The 14,986-nt window shown below is 43.7% G+C and overlaps 5 protein-coding genes across 5 annotated transcripts; 2 read left to right on the forward strand and 3 right to left on the reverse strand.

The window, feature by feature from the left end:
• Positions 1–95: 95 nt before the first annotated feature.
• On the reverse strand, positions 96–1,903 carry F4817DRAFT_345349 (amidase signature domain-containing protein). The gene has a single exon (XM_049304251.1). The coding sequence runs from the start codon at positions 1,580–1,582 to the stop codon at positions 197–199; it is 1,386 nt and encodes a 461-aa protein (XP_049156568.1). The 5' UTR covers positions 1,583–1,903; the 3' UTR covers positions 96–196.
• A 1,349-nt stretch (positions 1,904–3,252) lies between these two features.
• On the forward strand, positions 3,253–5,364 carry F4817DRAFT_345352 (uncharacterized protein). Its single transcript, XM_049304252.1, has 2 exons — positions 3,253–4,390; positions 4,507–5,364. Exons 1-2 carry the CDS (start codon positions 3,682–3,684, stop codon positions 5,118–5,120), a joined length of 1,323 nt encoding a protein of 440 aa, XP_049156569.1. The 5' UTR covers positions 3,253–3,681; the 3' UTR covers positions 5,121–5,364.
• Positions 5,365–6,424: 1,060 nt separating this feature from the next.
• F4817DRAFT_345354 (putative NAD dependent epimerase/dehydratase) lies at positions 6,425–8,257 on the forward strand. Its single transcript, XM_049304253.1, has 3 exons — positions 6,425–7,005; positions 7,074–7,482; positions 7,544–8,257. Exons 1-3 carry the CDS (start codon positions 6,963–6,965, stop codon positions 8,112–8,114), a joined length of 1,023 nt encoding a protein of 340 aa, XP_049156570.1. The 5' UTR covers positions 6,425–6,962; the 3' UTR covers positions 8,115–8,257.
• Positions 8,216–9,191, reverse strand: F4817DRAFT_198124 (uncharacterized protein). The gene has a single exon (XM_049298537.1). The coding sequence runs from the start codon at positions 8,779–8,781 to the stop codon at positions 8,317–8,319; it is 465 nt and encodes a 154-aa protein (XP_049156571.1). The 5' UTR covers positions 8,782–9,191; the 3' UTR covers positions 8,216–8,316.
• F4817DRAFT_198128 (ubiquitin conjugation factor E4) lies at positions 9,191–13,530 on the reverse strand. Its single transcript, XM_049298538.1, has 8 exons — positions 13,286–13,530; positions 12,441–13,207; positions 12,174–12,387; positions 11,364–12,122; positions 11,011–11,309; positions 10,718–10,956; positions 10,544–10,670; positions 9,191–10,492 (listed from the first exon to the last, which is right to left on the reverse strand). The coding sequence occupies exons 1-8, from the start codon at positions 13,331–13,333 to the stop codon at positions 9,601–9,603; spliced, it is 3,345 nt and encodes a 1,114-aa protein (XP_049156572.1). The 5' UTR covers positions 13,334–13,530; the 3' UTR covers positions 9,191–9,600.
• Positions 13,531–14,986: the final 1,456 nt, after the last annotated feature.

The raw sequence follows: 14,986 nt of genomic DNA on the forward strand, positions 1-14,986 counted from the left end.
CCCCCCCCCACCCCCCCCCCCCCCCCCCCCCCCCCCCCCCCCCCCCCCCCCCCCCCCCCCCCCCCCCCCCCCCCCCCCCCCCCCCCCCCCCCCCCTAGGTGTAAGTCGTGGACAATAAGGAGATATGTGTCATACAATATCCAATCCGATTAATTTCACTGCTGTAGTCGATAAACGCTTGCACCTTGTTCAAGAATCAAAACGCAGTCCTCCCCGTTTTAATAGTCTTCAACACACCCTCATCTGCAAGCTGCTCCCACATGTTCCACAGCATAAAATCGCAACCTCTTTTTGCAATGACGCTCACCGTAACCGGGATCATCTCCTCGACGAAACTCACATTGCTCAAGTAGGGTACTTGCCCAATCGGAATTGTCATGTCGACACATCCATATATGGGGCATAGGCTGGCCCCATTGATACCTGCAGTCGGCGGTGTCACAGCTAGGAAGGTTGTCGTGTTGGGATCGCTGTTGAGAGATTCCTCCCGATAGCTCGGCAACCCGCCTGTGCCAATGTCCCACAGCATGATGCTTTCGCTGCACGATTCCGGGGTTGAGTACAGTATCTCCGATTCAAACCAGTCTACAGCTGCTCGCTTAACACTTAGAGACTGGTTATACAGCTCATCGGTATACAACGATTCGTTGTACGCCTTCCATCTGGGCCGCTGGGCTGGGTCGATCGGTGGAAAGCGACCCTCATATCGTTCCCCCCATGCTGCAATCAGCGGTTTACCCACCTTTTGGTACTGCGTCATGGAGTTAATAACGGCCGTGGCGTTATTTAGAGCATCATATTTAGGAACTTCGTTAGTTGTGTTACCAACAACCGCAGTTAAATTAAAATCTTCGACCGTCATCCCAAAGACTGTCGTCAGGTTTCGGATAAACCCCTGAAGTATTTCCTCCGCGGTCGGGTTCTTCAGGGGTAAGTAGTCCGTGAGATACAAGATGCGCTTTGGGAAATCATATGAGTCGGATGCTTTGAGGGGACTCAACCCCGTGATCGAAGGGTCCTGGCACATCTCAGGGACGTACCAGTTCTTAGCGAAGCGCACCCAGTCGCGCACGTTTCGGGAGAATACGCCTGCTGTGTCTGTCGCCGCACCGAGGGGCATGACTCTAGAAAGCGTCATTAGTCCTTGGCTCGGTCGATTCCCGTAAGTCCCAGACACAGCAGCAGGTCGTCTCATTGAGGATCCGGTATCCGAGCCGATCGCGAAGTCAAGCCAGTCGTATGCAGCTACAGAGCAACCACCACCAGAAGATGAGGCAGAGCATGTAAGCCAGCCGTCGCCGCGCGGGTTGAATGGGTAATGCTCGTCCTGCCAGTCCCAAGGATTCGCACCGGACGCGAATTGTGCTAACTTATACTTGCCAATGAGAACACCGCCTAAATCAACTATCCGTTGGATGGACGGCGCGGTCTCGTTCGCAACCTCGACGATCTCTGCCCATGCCTGGCTACCGCCTGATGTGATTAGGCCCTTTATATCGAATAGATCTTTGATCGCGACTCGATACCCTGCGAGCGGCCTCGCGTCGTCCCAGCTGTAAATACGGGAGGGCACTGGGATCATAGGGTCCCAGAATCGGGGTTGGAATATTTCTACGGGACTGAACGTGCCCTCCCCATCATTGGAATCATATGCGCCATAGAGAAAGTTGCGGTATGAGTCGCGGTAGAGTCGATACACTGTCCCGAACGCAATCGAGTCATCCGAAACCAGCGCGGCGTATGGCCCAGCAGTGAGGTTGCTAGCATTTGAGTCCCCGACGTAAGTTACTGCGATGTCCGTGGAGTCTTAAGGATGGTCAGCTCGAGAGTTTCTCGGGGGGTTGCGCGGGCCGTTAAGGTGGGATGATCCGAGAACTTACAACAGCTACTTTTAAAACTAACGTCTAAGAGTAAATGATGTGGTGCAAGACCGTTCAGGTATTCAAGCGCACTTGCATCAAGGCTCTGGCTGTTGCTCGTGCCATTATTGACAATGTATATACCCTCTAAGAAATCCTCAGAGAACACGTCGTCACCCTCTAAGTAGCTCGCAATGATATCCTGCAAGTACTCGGCAGTCACAACTTCGCTGTCTGCAAATACGACGGCGAATGGCACTAATGAGCCCTGCCGGCTTGCCGTAGCCCGATCATTTCCGCCGAGGATCGCCTTGGGGTATCGAATGTTTGCCAAGTAAGTCTTGTCGCCAAGCCCGAACGCAACGCCGCCGTATTGTGTAGTCTGTAGGTATTCGAGAGGGGCACGTTTCACGGGTCTCGCCAATATTAAACAGGCGCATAAAAGGAACGATATACATCGATAGTTTAAGCCAGGGAAGCCCATCTTTTAGCTCCGACTGGGTGTTTAGGTTGGAGATCCTTCGTCATTGAAGGTGCGAGTATGATCCCCCTCCCGGATCAGGGTCCGTCCATGACGGCTGCCCGCGGTTTATATCTTTATATTTCTACACTTGATCGATTGGTATCTATCCTTTCCAACAAGCCGACCGGATGATATCTTATCTTCGCGCAGCCTTGTAGGTCTCCTTCCGCAGCTTGGCTACTGCTCTGAATGTTGCCCAGCTCGTGGGCTGGCTTATCATCAAGACCCATCGGAACCCCGGCAGCCTCAAACCGACGTCGTATTGCAGACAACTAAAGCTATCTTCACCGGTCTGGCGCAAAATGAGGTGTCAGATGCAGATTTCCCGTGGAGGATCGGCGGGCTCCTAATCTTCCCGTTGGTTACGGCCCTGGCGGATGTGACTTGGCACTTGGAGTTCGCGGCAGCGGAAGGCAAGGCTCTTATCAAACGTCCAAGACCCCTCCATGGATATCCCGTCTATTGAGTACCTGCATACATGGGTTAGAAGAGTTCATTCTTTTCGTCAGGTCAATTATTAGTGTGCATGTAGTTGTACCTATCGTGGACTAATATACGAGTAGTCAATTCCTAGGTATGTTTAAGTACTCGATTCTTATTTCTGGTTAGAAGTTATGGTCCCATTTGGTGACCTTTTTATATACCAATCAATTAGCCTATGTAGAATCTCTCCATGAACATCGTATCCCCTTATATTGCATCTGACACAAAATATACTTGAGGACTAGTCAGTCGAAAAAATATTTAGAATTATGCACCTAAGGTGTTTCTTCTGAATACCTCGGTTGGAGATGCCGTGTCTTCGGGGTCTACAAACTACGAATAATATAAAAGTGGCCATTACCTAACAAGGCAACAATAAGAGGATGTGCCACCAATACCTAACCTAGCTTCTTTTATTAGTTATCTAGTATAAACTTGATTTAAATAGTTATCTTTTTAAGCGAAGGGTTGATTTTGGGTTAGCTGTTTTATATGATTGAGTCGTCTCCGGCATTTATTAGTCCACCGGTTGCTTCCGACCGGTCTAGAGCAACTCAAAGATCTTAAAGAGGATCCGGGAATTAGGAACGGACACTATGCACGAAATTCTCCAAGAGGGACCCGCGTGGCAAAATCAAAATCCCATCTATCCCAACATGGGAATCTTCAAGATGCCCCCCCCCTCCCCCCCCTTTGGAGGCGTGTGCTCCCTTTCCCATCTAAATTAGTCTCCATCCATTTACACGACCGGCTTTCCGTAACTCTTCTATTAAGCTGTTATGACGTTCGCTCTCCTTTCCTAACCACCACAAGACCATGGCAGCAGCACCATCGCTGAACTCGTTACCATACGAGGTACGCCAGACGATTTATTCTCTTGTGGCACGGCAAACTAACTCTAACGACTGGCGAAAAGGGCCAGCCTCGACTATTGCGCATTATGCAACGGTATCCAGGGAATGGCAAGAGGAATTTGTCGAGCCTATTATCTTCAAGGTCATACGTGTAACTCCGAGACGTCTCAGGTCCTTTTGTCAGATCGTAACTTCGCCGCGGCGAAGGGCAATCGTCCAGACGATCTGTTTCCATGTTTTCCTCGATAAATACGACCCTCACCTTAATGGCGAACCGGAAACGTCGGCAGAGCGACGGCGGAGCACCGAGATCTTGACCACGGCCCTTGAGACTTTCTTTCGGGCAATGACCCAGTGGCAGAAGAGTGATACCTCTCCCCTCGGTCTGGACCTTAATCTTCTTGTCGATTCACCTAGTGATACGTCATCCTTGGTCGGTAGGAATGGGGGGTCCCTCATGACGGGGAGAGCTCTAACATCGTGCCTAAAACTTGACCTCGAGGCCGTATCATTGCCACATATTGACGTCTTCAGCGGTTTTCGATGCACCGGGAGACACCTGCAACCAACATCTATACTAGCTATTGTATCTAGGCTTCAGACATTGGAATATCTTGATGTCGAACTCAACCATGACTCAACACGCAACCGAGATGTCAAACAGAGAAACAGTAAGTAGTATCATTTATTGTTGTTCATTTAATTATTCCTCTACCTGCTGTCACTTACAATGAATGACTCGATGTTATTATCAATACCCCTGCTAACTCCACGGACACACGATTAGGCTTTGCTTTGGGCCTCCAGCATTCCGAAACAATTCGAGTTCTCAGTCTACGCCGCCCCAGCCCGATGCTAACGCCAGTTCACGCACCCCCAAAACAGCCGTGGTCGGCCTTTTATGCCCATATGCGGACATTCAGTCAGCAATGCGAATCTTTCGAATTCGACGATTGCATCGACGCTGTCCAATTCTTTACACCATTCCTCGTTGGGCCGGGCATAGCAGAGCCGCCTAAGGGCCAAGAGGCGCCCTTCTTTTCGCGGTTGAAGAGGCTTAACATCCGCAACTCGTACATGATGAAGGAACCATATTTGCGTGTCACGAATAGGGTTAAAGCCTTAGCGGCTGTCCATGATGTTCTCGTGGCGATCGGGCGGGCGACCCGCCGTATGCCGGTACTGCTGTTCGCTCGCGTCTGCCAATATGTCCTTACCGATGAACAGTTGGAATGGTTCATCCTTACATATGAATACCATGCTGGTAAAGCTGTAGTACGCACCAAGGGCTTCAAACCAGGGAAACTAATGGCCAATGCTTGGAGGGATTCTGCCGCTGAAAATGGCATTAAGCTTATAATTCACCATGAGAAGGACGATCTTAATGCGCCCGAACTCTGAATCATTTATCTCGTTAAGGGTAGTTCATTTTTCAATTTTGAGGCAGCGAGGAGTTGGTTGTTAGGGAGGCATATTGCATGTCAAATTTCACGTGTCGGTAGAATTATCCATACCGTTGAATATAAACACGACAAAAACTAACCGTGATAAAATATATTTTCGATCAGGTACAACCTAACTCGATGCTAGCCATGCAGTTGATTGCCTGTAAAGAAAATCAAATCAAACAATTTCATGTGTTCTCGTGAATTTATTTTATACTAATAGAAATATTGCTTGTTAGAAATATATGAGATATATCAGGCCTGGCTCCGAAGTTCAAGGGGTACAGACTAACCCTACTAAATTTTGATAGGGAGAATGAGTAGAAACTCACCGTATTCATACTCGTAGCCACGATAACTGCAAGCCTGTCCAAATAGCAACCCTTACTACTATTCATATTCTCAATTTACCCCGTGCGTCTCCTCTTCCGAACTAATAACCCTTTCTTTACACCGCCGCCGGGTGGCCTCCTACCTCGTTCACTCTTGTATCTTCTCCTTTTCTTCTATTTTCCTCATCATTCATCGTATTTCCTTGAGCATATATTTACGATATCAAGGCTCGCCACATTGCTTCTACTTCAAATATCAGCGAGACTAACTTTCCTAAAAATATGAGGTATTACAATACAACGTTTTTCAGGAGATCCTATTGTATTGTAAACATTCCAATAAATATTATAGTTTGCAACGTTGACGGAAGCTGGCTCAACTAGCTAAGATGCTTGGAATTACTGTATAGATAGGCTACAGAAAAAAAAAATTTTCATGGCCTCTTACTCGTATGGTAAAATGAGTTCCGTCCAGTTCGGAAATACCATATTAATTCCTAATCCCGAGCTTTTATAATACTACTCTACAAATTAGTTAATTGGGGTTTGTAGGATATATAGTATTTACCTGTGATATCATATAGTTTCTTTGCTTATAAATACGTCATACGAAAACAAGCAGCTAGAATTTTTGAATACTCAGCTTACAAATACGTGGTGTCTATCGCTCAGGTTAGATATGACTCAGAGACATAACTATCGTCGTAAGGTAGTAGTCGACGAGTGAGAGTACTAGTTTCATTATCTCATATGCGACAGTACGAATGGAGATAGTTGATTAGAGCTTTAAAATGGAGATTGGAGTAAGATACTACGGTAATACCTACTACGGACTAGCCGATTGTAAACGCCGAAAATCAATTCAAGACCGGCTGACGTATGTGCCTTTTAGCTGCTTTTGCCGAAATACGACGCCGATAAACCGGGGCTCTAAGTGAGGTACAAAATAGATTATTTCGGCCTTAGTTAAGACCTATTACGGGGACCTCTTACATGGACACGGGTATAAAGAAATTCGGGTATTCTTGAGCGCCGAAGAATCTACACCCCTTTATTCGTGACTCACGCCGAAATATGTCTTCATCTTTCTACGGTAGTTAGAAAGTAAGTGAACACAGGTACAAGATCGAATATCGGATTAGTGACTTCACCTAAATAAATATTGGGCCAATAATAATTGCTATCCCCGAAAAAACTTGGTGGAGTGAACTAAGCTTGACTTAGTGGCGTTGCTATCCATTATGGAACCCCGCGATATTGCCATACACCCTCGGATGAATACATAGGAGTTGGAGGGGGCATCGAGATAGCCACTTAAGCATATATATAGGTTATTGGTTCAACCTAGAAGAGAGATAGTTCCAAGCAGATTCATTAAACAGTCTTCTTTCGTCAACATCATATCTACTCATTCATATATCTTAGTTGACAGTTTTACTACAAGTCATAAGAAATAAACCTTCAAAATGCCCAAGGTACTACTGACTGGCGGTTCTGGGTTTATTGCCGGTGAGTTAAACCCGCGTAAATTAAATTATCCTACGCAACCCACGTCTAACATGGACAAATTCCCATAGCCCACGTCCTCGAGCTTCTGCTCAAAGGGGGTTATGAGGTGGTGACGACGGTCCGCTCCGAGACTAAAGCCTCTCAAATTCGCGCCAAATATCCCGGCGCGAAACTCTCGGTAGCCATTGTGCCGAACATCGCAGTGCCCAACGCCTTTGACGAGTTGATAGCCAACACTCCTGGAATCGACTACGTACAGCACACGGCATCGCCCTTCCATTTCAAGTTTACGGATGCTCGTACGGAATTGTTAGACCCGGCTATCAATGGCACAAAGGGCATCCTCCAGGCCATTGCCAAGTATGCGCCCAGTGTCAAGCGCGTTATCGTCACCAGCTCCTTCGCCGCCATCATGTCCGAGAGCAAGATGAATGACACTACGAAAGTCTTTAGCGAAGCAGACTGGAACCCGAGCACGTGAGTTGGTCCGACAACGTTATTCTTTCTAAGTAGACTCTCGAGGATTAATTGGTTATAGGTACGAGGACGGACTTAAGGGACCTCCCCCCACATCCTACCGCGTATCGAAGAAATACGCCGAGAAGGCAGCCTGGGACTTCGTCGAGCAGGAAAAGCCCGGATTTGACCTCGCTACTATCTGCCCGCCTATGGTTTTCGGCCCTGTCGCGCACCACCTGGACTCGCTAAAAGACATCAACACGAGCGACCAGCGGTTCGTGGATCTGATCCAGGGCAAGTGGAAGGAGGAGATCCCAACGTCTGGCGTCTGGTTGTGGGTCGATGTTAGGGATGTCGCGCTCGCTCATGTTAAGGCCATGGAGGTCCCCGAGGCGGGTGGCCAACGCTTTTTTACCACCGCGGGCTTCTACGACAATGTGCAGCTTGCGCGTGCTGTTCGCAATGGGTTCCCTGAATTAGCTGACAAGTTACCTGACGACAACGTCAAGCTCGCCCCGGGTGCTGCGAAACCGGCCGCCACTTTTGGTTACGACAACTCACGCGCTAGCAAGGTCCTAGGCATCGATTGGATTCCTATTGAGAAGACTGCGGTCGACACTGTCAAGAGTCTGCTGGATATCCCCGCTTGAGCGAATGCGGTTGGTCAAATAGATAGAAGGGAAAAGGGGTGCTAAGATCTTCGGGATCCGACCCCATGACGTTGAGGACTTGACATCTTCTAATGCGCTAGAAAGTTATAGACTATATCTAGGTATTATATTGCGTAGGAGAATAGCTAATTAATTGGTCATTGTTGCATCCTAGAGGAAACCCGAATATGATTGACGTCGATTATTCGGCGCCCGCTTTAGCCAACATCTGCTCCAGCACCTTAGTAGCCTCAAAAGTATCCACGAACTCCATGATCTGCGAGACGCGAGTCCCATCTTCCGAGAAATTCAGATCCCAAATCACCTCGACCTTGCTAGTAGATCCGTTGGCTGTAAAGATAGTCTGCTCGCTCCACAAGGTAGCCCTACGCTCAGTCGTGTCGATTACGATCCTGGTAATTTTCTGAGATACGTCTTTCATGGTTTGGAGCTCGACTTGCATCTGGGCCTCGTAGTCGGCATTGGTGATCTGGGCCTTGAAGAACTGCGGATACCTCTGGATGAAGGAGAGGGACCGATACATCCGAATGCAGTCCTCTGTCAGAATTGCAGAGAACAAGGACGTGTCCCTTTTTTTCACCGCAAGAGTGTTATTTTCTACAAAAGCATTTGCTGTCTTCTGTAGAACTTCTCTGAAATCTGCCATGGCGAGTATGGTATCGTTATTTGTAATATTACTTATGAACTGACGTTGGACTCAATTAAGACAGTGTCCTCACTATCGACTGCGCTGGGTAGCCCCTGGAAAGACTTGGAACTCGAGCTCAATAATAAAGATAAAGCAGGAAAGAAAGGAAAAGCATATGAATTAACGGGAAGGAAAACTGGTCAGATCACACAAACGGAACCGATATATTTATAATAGCTGCAAAACCAACACCCACATCTTATAGGCAGATAGGCCTAACCGAGATGCCTGACAACAAAGTCCTTAAGCTGTGCCGTGTCCTTGCGCATCGTATTAGGGATAAAGCGGCGATAGGAATCGTCCGGGGCGACTTTTGGGTTATGCATACTTCTGTATACTTGGCATGAAAAATGCTGGAATATGATAGGATACTTGAACAACCCTTGCTATTTCACTCGAGAGTACATCTATTTCACAATGAATGAGGAACTAATTGATCCGTGGATGCTGTCATTCAAACCAGCTAAAGAGGAATAGGGGTAATCAATGCACCTCATTAGCCTCAAAATAAAAAGAATTGACGAAACTTCATGGGCACTTATCTACTATGATGATAGGTAGGTATCTACCTATCATTGATTCGCAAAGCTAATCCACAAGCTCACCGCATATGGGCGAAATAGAACCGTTATAGGCACCCTGTAGTCTAAGAAAAATGCATAACCATCTGTCTGTAGCTTCACTCGAGGCCACCCGCCTGTACTATACTCTTAGGTGATAATTTAATCATCCATTGTTTGGTGGTACAAAAGTTGCAGGGTTCGCTTGGAACCCTCTTTAACCTGCTGTTGTATCCATGGCATCCCCTTCTGATACTCTAGCCCTAGCAGCTGCTATCCGCTCGGCTTTCCATTCCTCAATCCGGGCACGCAAGTCATTAGCTGGAGTCACATCGTCGATAGTCATCGGCTTTCGAGTAAAGGGATCTAGCGGGTTAGAGAGCAATTGCTGCACAATCGTTGACCGATCAACGATATTCTGTGACGGTAGAATGACTGGATCAGTCATCAAATCACCCATCAGGGGATCCTCAAATTCATCCGGTACTTCGCCTAGATCGAGTTCGGCTTGATCTAGACGTTGCTTAGCTTCGGCGAACTTGTCTACCAGAGATCTCCAAGTGGAGATGACTTCGGGTGCTGTATGAAGACTGCGTTCCATCACCCTGGTTGCTTCCTTAAAGTTGTCTGGTTTGTATGAGCGGCCGTCGGCAGCAACTGCTTCGATGAAGGTAGGTTTCGGTGACAGGTTGATGTATATGTCTATGAAGTCAGACAAAAGGGTCTTCGGGTCGAAATGATATTTCCTGGCATCCTGTACTTTGAGGTTGCCCCGTTTCGGACCGACCAGGGACTCTAGATTGTAGTTTAACATGCCCGCCAACCGAGTTACGATCTCGGGCATGGTAAATGCGTCGCGCAATGCCGCCGTGAACAGTTTCATCATTCCCATAGTATCGTTCACCAACTGCATCCAGGACTGACACTGCTGTTCAGCGGTTTCCAGGTCTGCTCGGACCTTCTCCTTATCTTCAGGAGATAATGTGTCATCATGTAATTGCTTCTGATAGTCGTGTATCGCAACAAGTTTGGTTAATGCCTCATCTAATAAGTAGGTCGCGTCGTTTAGAAGCAAGTTCACAAATTGCACAAAGAATTGCCGGTTAACCCTAGACATGGTTAGATGAAGCCACTGATCGGTTAATATTGCTCCGACTGACCTGCTTTCCTGGCTGAGCTGATCTTTGTAAACACTGTTTGGCCAGATGCACTTGATGACCTGGAATATCTCGTAGCGGATATTGAATTTATCGTAGAATGCGGAGCTGACACCACTATGTTCACATTCTAGTACTGTTAGTATACGGTAGCCGGAACGATACCATGTAACTCACCGATGTAAAACTTCATGAGTGAATGTAGGAGGTGCTCATTGGCAAACTTTGATCCGACCAAAGTATCGCCTAGAACCCCCCTACTAAGATGATATAACGGCCATGTCCCAGAGAACAATAACGTGACGAGAGACGACTTCAGGTAAGGATTCTTGATGTATTCCGAGGACCTCAAGAAGGTAATGCATAGTGTGATTATCTCGTCCCCAACGGCGGATACCAAAATGTCGGGCAAGAAACTAATATGGAAGTAAGCGTTAAGCTAGTCTGGACGGTCTATTAGGGATACGTACCGGAAAACAAACTTGAAATTCTCAACGACATCCTGGAGGGCGTATTCTGGGAGACAACTGAAGGCCTCGGGTATGTCAGCGGGGAGAGGAAGTGTGAAATCTTTGCCTGGTATGTAGTCTGTTCCGCTAGCAATTCGTAGAAGCCACACAGATACATATCTCATGAATTGTAAGGATATTGTCTGCATAGACGAGTCTAATACGATTCCTTCGATAGAATACTTGAGCGCTATATGTCTTTCAACTGCATTGACAGCATTCTGATGATGTTGCCTTGCTACAGCAAGACGCAATGGGTCCTAACATTGTTAGCAACGGCAAAAATGATCTGCACTAGGGAGGGAACGGCTCACGCTCTGTAGCTTAGGTATCTCCCCTTCGATCTGTTTTATGACGCCCTCAACATACTTGATATCTCTGTCAAGATCCTTGAGCTTCGAGTTTGTTGCCCCAAGGCCATAATGATGGGCAGCTAGGGTTAAGAAGAAAACCTCTGAGATGAAATTAGAGGAGCCTGGGACGTGTGCCTTGTAGAACGCTTCTGAAGTCGCCTGATCGGCGTTGAGCTTGGTCTCGTCGCTCATGTCGACTCGAGGGCTACGTCGTAAATAGTCAACATCGATTTTATCCACCTTGGAAAATGTGCTATCCATGAAAGGTTGACATAGCTGGTCTAAGATAGCTGTCACGTTAACCATAAAACCATCTGAGGCTACGTCTGTCGGCTTGACTTGAAGAGCACGCCTTTTATGGTTTGTGTTGACCACGAATGCAAACCAGTCGAGAATACTATTTCGGGCACTTGGGCTTGCGCGAACAAAAGCATTTGTGATGCTTGCGAGGTCACTTTGATGAGCCTTTAGTGTCATCTGAAGGGCACTCTGAGATGACTTCACGTGGCCTGCATCGATTGTTCGCGGACTAACAAAGTAACTCTTAGTAACCTCGGTCTGCAGTGGCGATATGCGAAAGAATGGCCCCAAGATAGTTTCGGTTTCGCTTGCCAAAGCTATTTGTTCCTTGGACATATCTGGCGTGGGCTTTACTCGAAAGTTAGGGTGCTCTGCAAGTGCATTGAGCAAAGGCGGGAATCTTGCGTATGTAACCAAACACTGTCTTTATCAGCATACATGGAAATTCTAAAGAAAAAATGAGGGGCTTACATTCATGTATGGCCTGTAATCATCATTCATAGTCATCGTGGCAAGCCTCTTACTCATAGTAACCATAGCATCTATGAAGATAGCAGCAACGGTATCATCTTCCGGTATACGAGAAACGGCCTCAGCAAAGAAATCCAAGCAGATACCGTCCTCATTATCGTGGTGCCGAAGAAGGTATGGCACTAGAGAATCGTGGTTCGGATTGGGGTCACGGCTGCTGGTAGTTAGCACAAGAGACGCACGCATACGGTTCGGGAAATAACCTACCCGAAGTATTCAGGCATAGTAAGCGCAAATATGCAATTGCTCATGCACAGCCGCTTAGCTTCGTTCAAGACAGCTTCTCTATCGGGTGGTGAGGGTCTAGCAGGCTTAGTAGCCTTCACAACGCGCTTCCAGCATGGCAGCAGGTAGTCTAGAAGCGCCTTACTCGTGGATACATATCTGGCTGCTTCGAGGATTGCCGAGTCAATTGTCGAGGCAGTTAGTTTAATCGGCTCACCGGATTGTTCCAAATCAGCCTTGAGCTCTGGCAAGTAGGTCAGCTTGTTACCCCTGCTGTCCGTCGTGTGAGTCTCGTCAAGCGTGATGCGGAATATGTCGCCCAGCACCCGATTCGACCAGTTTTCTAACGTTTCTTCTTTTGCAATATGTATCTTCTTGGATGGCATAGCTGTCGTATCTCTGTCAATAGCTGCATATGGCCTCTTGGAGACACGTTTGTTACCTGAATCCTCCGCGATATTATTTCCAGGCTCTGTCTTGTTTTTCCCACCGAGCTGGGAAAATGGGTTTGTCGCCGGAGATTGGCTTGGGGATGGCGAAGAAGACGCGGAGCTGGTTTGTGGATTCGGTAGAGGAGTTGGCCGGGTGTTCTCTTGGTTTGCCACATTTGGCTTTGGCAGAGTAGCCGGAAGCGACGAGGCCGGCGACGCTGACGAGGTCGGAGGCTCAGGTTTAGTAACATCTTCTGGTTTGGGGCTGGACGGCGTCGCATTTAGACCACCAAGCTTCGCAAGTCGCCTTTTGCGCATCTAATAGTAATAAGCAAGAATAAGTTAGCTTCCAAAACAATCGAGTATTACAATCGAGTATTGATGACTGTCGCATACCTGCTCCTGCGGCGGCAGGGTCGGTTGTGATTGTTCATTCGGATCCATAGTAATGAATGACCATGAACAATAGATCGGTTCTTAGACGGCGAGAAGGAATAGAGCTCCAAGGGATCTATGCTGTCTCGGCCAAGTAAATACAAGAAAAGAAACGCCGTCTATAGAGAATGTTGATGTGTTGTCGAAAGTAAAAGGTTGCATCAATGTTGAGGTGAACGTTATCGGTGATAAGTTACGTACAGTACCTAATATCTTACCCTACAACTCACTAGGATGTTAAACACTATTTAGTGGGTTTCAGGCATTAAGGCATTAACATTCTTTAATACGACTAACACGTACTTTTTTATATAAATTATTATTAAAAGGTATATAATTTAAAAATAACTTTATTTTAATAAATTTTTAATTTTTTAATTATTTATTTTTAAAGTTATAACATTTTAAAGTTTTATTATATATAATTAAAAATAACGTTTTAAAAAAAATTTTAAAAATAATTTTTTAAACGGTTATAATAGTTTTTTTTAATTTTTAAATTGTTAACAATTTTAAATTGTAATAAATATTTAATTAATTTTTTATTTAAATTTATACGTTTTTAATAAAATTTAAATTAAAATTATATAAAAATTATTTTATTATAAAAATTTCGAAATTATTAAAATAATTTAAAATTTTTTTTATTATATAAAAAAAAATATTATTATATTAAAATATAATACGTATAAAAAGATTATTTAAAAATTATTTAATAAATAATAATATATAATTATAATATTTTTTAACTGTAATATTATTTTTATTTTTAAATTATATAAAATAAAGTTTTTTTATTTTATTTTAAAAATATTTTTAAAATATTTAATTATAATAAAATTATATACGTAATAATTTAAAAGTGGTTATATTTTTATAATTATATATTATAATATATTATTAAAAATAAAATTAATTTATATAAAATATTTTATTATTATATATAAAAATTTTTTTTAACCAAATTTTAAACGTTAATTAAATTTTTAACCATTTATTATAAAATTTAATTTTATATTTAAAATTGTTATTAAATAACGGTAATTTTTTACGGTTACAAATTTTACGTTTAAATTTTAATTTTTTTATTATATAATTAATAATATTAATATTATAAAAAATTATTTTAAAAATTAATAATTAAAAATTATTTTAAAATATACAATAATTAATTTTATTAAATAAAATTATTAACTTTAAACTTAAATTAAACTTTTATATTAAATTTAATGCTATGGTTTAAATAATATTATAAATGAAAAAAATAACTTATATTTAATATAATTAAAATTATATATAATAAATATATGTAACCATAAAAAATATTTATATTAAAATTTTAATCATTTAATTAAATAAAATTAAATAAAATTATTTAATATATAACTTTTATTTAACCTTTTTTTTAAATTTAATTAAAACCATAAGATTAAATTTAACTTATAAAACAAAAATTAAAAAAAATAACAAAAATAATATAATTAAAAATTAAATTTTAAACTTTAAAAAAAAAAAAAATACACTATTAAAATAAATTAAATTTTTTGTAATAAATTAAATTTTTTATAATATAATTATTTTAATTTTTAATTTTAAATTGTATATTGTATAATCAAATTATATAATCATATAATTTAATTTAACCAAAATTTAATCAATTAT

Source organism: Daldinia loculata (genome assembly GCF_022478755.1).
Source record: "Daldinia loculata strain CBS 113971 unplaced genomic scaffold F4817scaffold_45, whole genome shotgun sequence".
Lineage (NCBI taxonomy): Eukaryota > Fungi > Ascomycota > Sordariomycetes > Xylariales > Hypoxylaceae > Daldinia > Daldinia loculata.

Bases quoted from the DNA above. Each gene is read 5' to 3' on its own strand.
- F4817DRAFT_345349 (XM_049304251.1), bottom strand. From the start codon at position 1,582: ATGATCCCAGTGCCCTCCCGTATTTACAGCTGGGACGACGCGAGGCCG.
- F4817DRAFT_345352 (XM_049304252.1), top strand. From the start codon at position 3,682: ATGGCAGCAGCACCATCGCTGAACTCGTTACCATACGAGGTACGCCAG. The intron at 4,391-4,506 runs GTAAGTAGTATC...ACACACGATTAG, and splicing joins AGATGTCAAACAGAGAAACA to GCTTTGCTTTGGGCCTCCAG.
- F4817DRAFT_345354 (XM_049304253.1), top strand. From the start codon at position 6,963: ATGCCCAAGGTACTACTGACTGGCGGTTCTGGGTTTATTGCCG. The intron at 7,006-7,073 runs GTGAGTTAAACC...AAATTCCCATAG, and splicing joins CGGTTCTGGGTTTATTGCCG to CCCACGTCCTCGAGCTTCTG. The intron at 7,483-7,543 runs GTGAGTTGGTCC...AATTGGTTATAG, and splicing joins GCAGACTGGAACCCGAGCAC to GTACGAGGACGGACTTAAGG.
- F4817DRAFT_198124 (XM_049298537.1), bottom strand. From the start codon at position 8,781: ATGGCAGATTTCAGAGAAGTTCTACAGAAGACAGCAAATGCTTTTGTA.
- F4817DRAFT_198128 (XM_049298538.1), bottom strand. From the start codon at position 13,333: ATGGATCCGAATGAACAATCACAACCGACCCTGCCGCCGCAGGAGCAG. The intron at 12,123-12,173 runs GTAAGCCCCTCA...TGATAAAGACAG, and splicing joins ATTACAGGCCATACATGAAT to TGTTTGGTTACATACGCAAG. The intron at 10,493-10,543 runs GTCAGTCGGAGC...AACCATGTCTAG, and splicing joins CAGCTCAGCCAGGAAAGCAG to GGTTAACCGGCAATTCTTTG.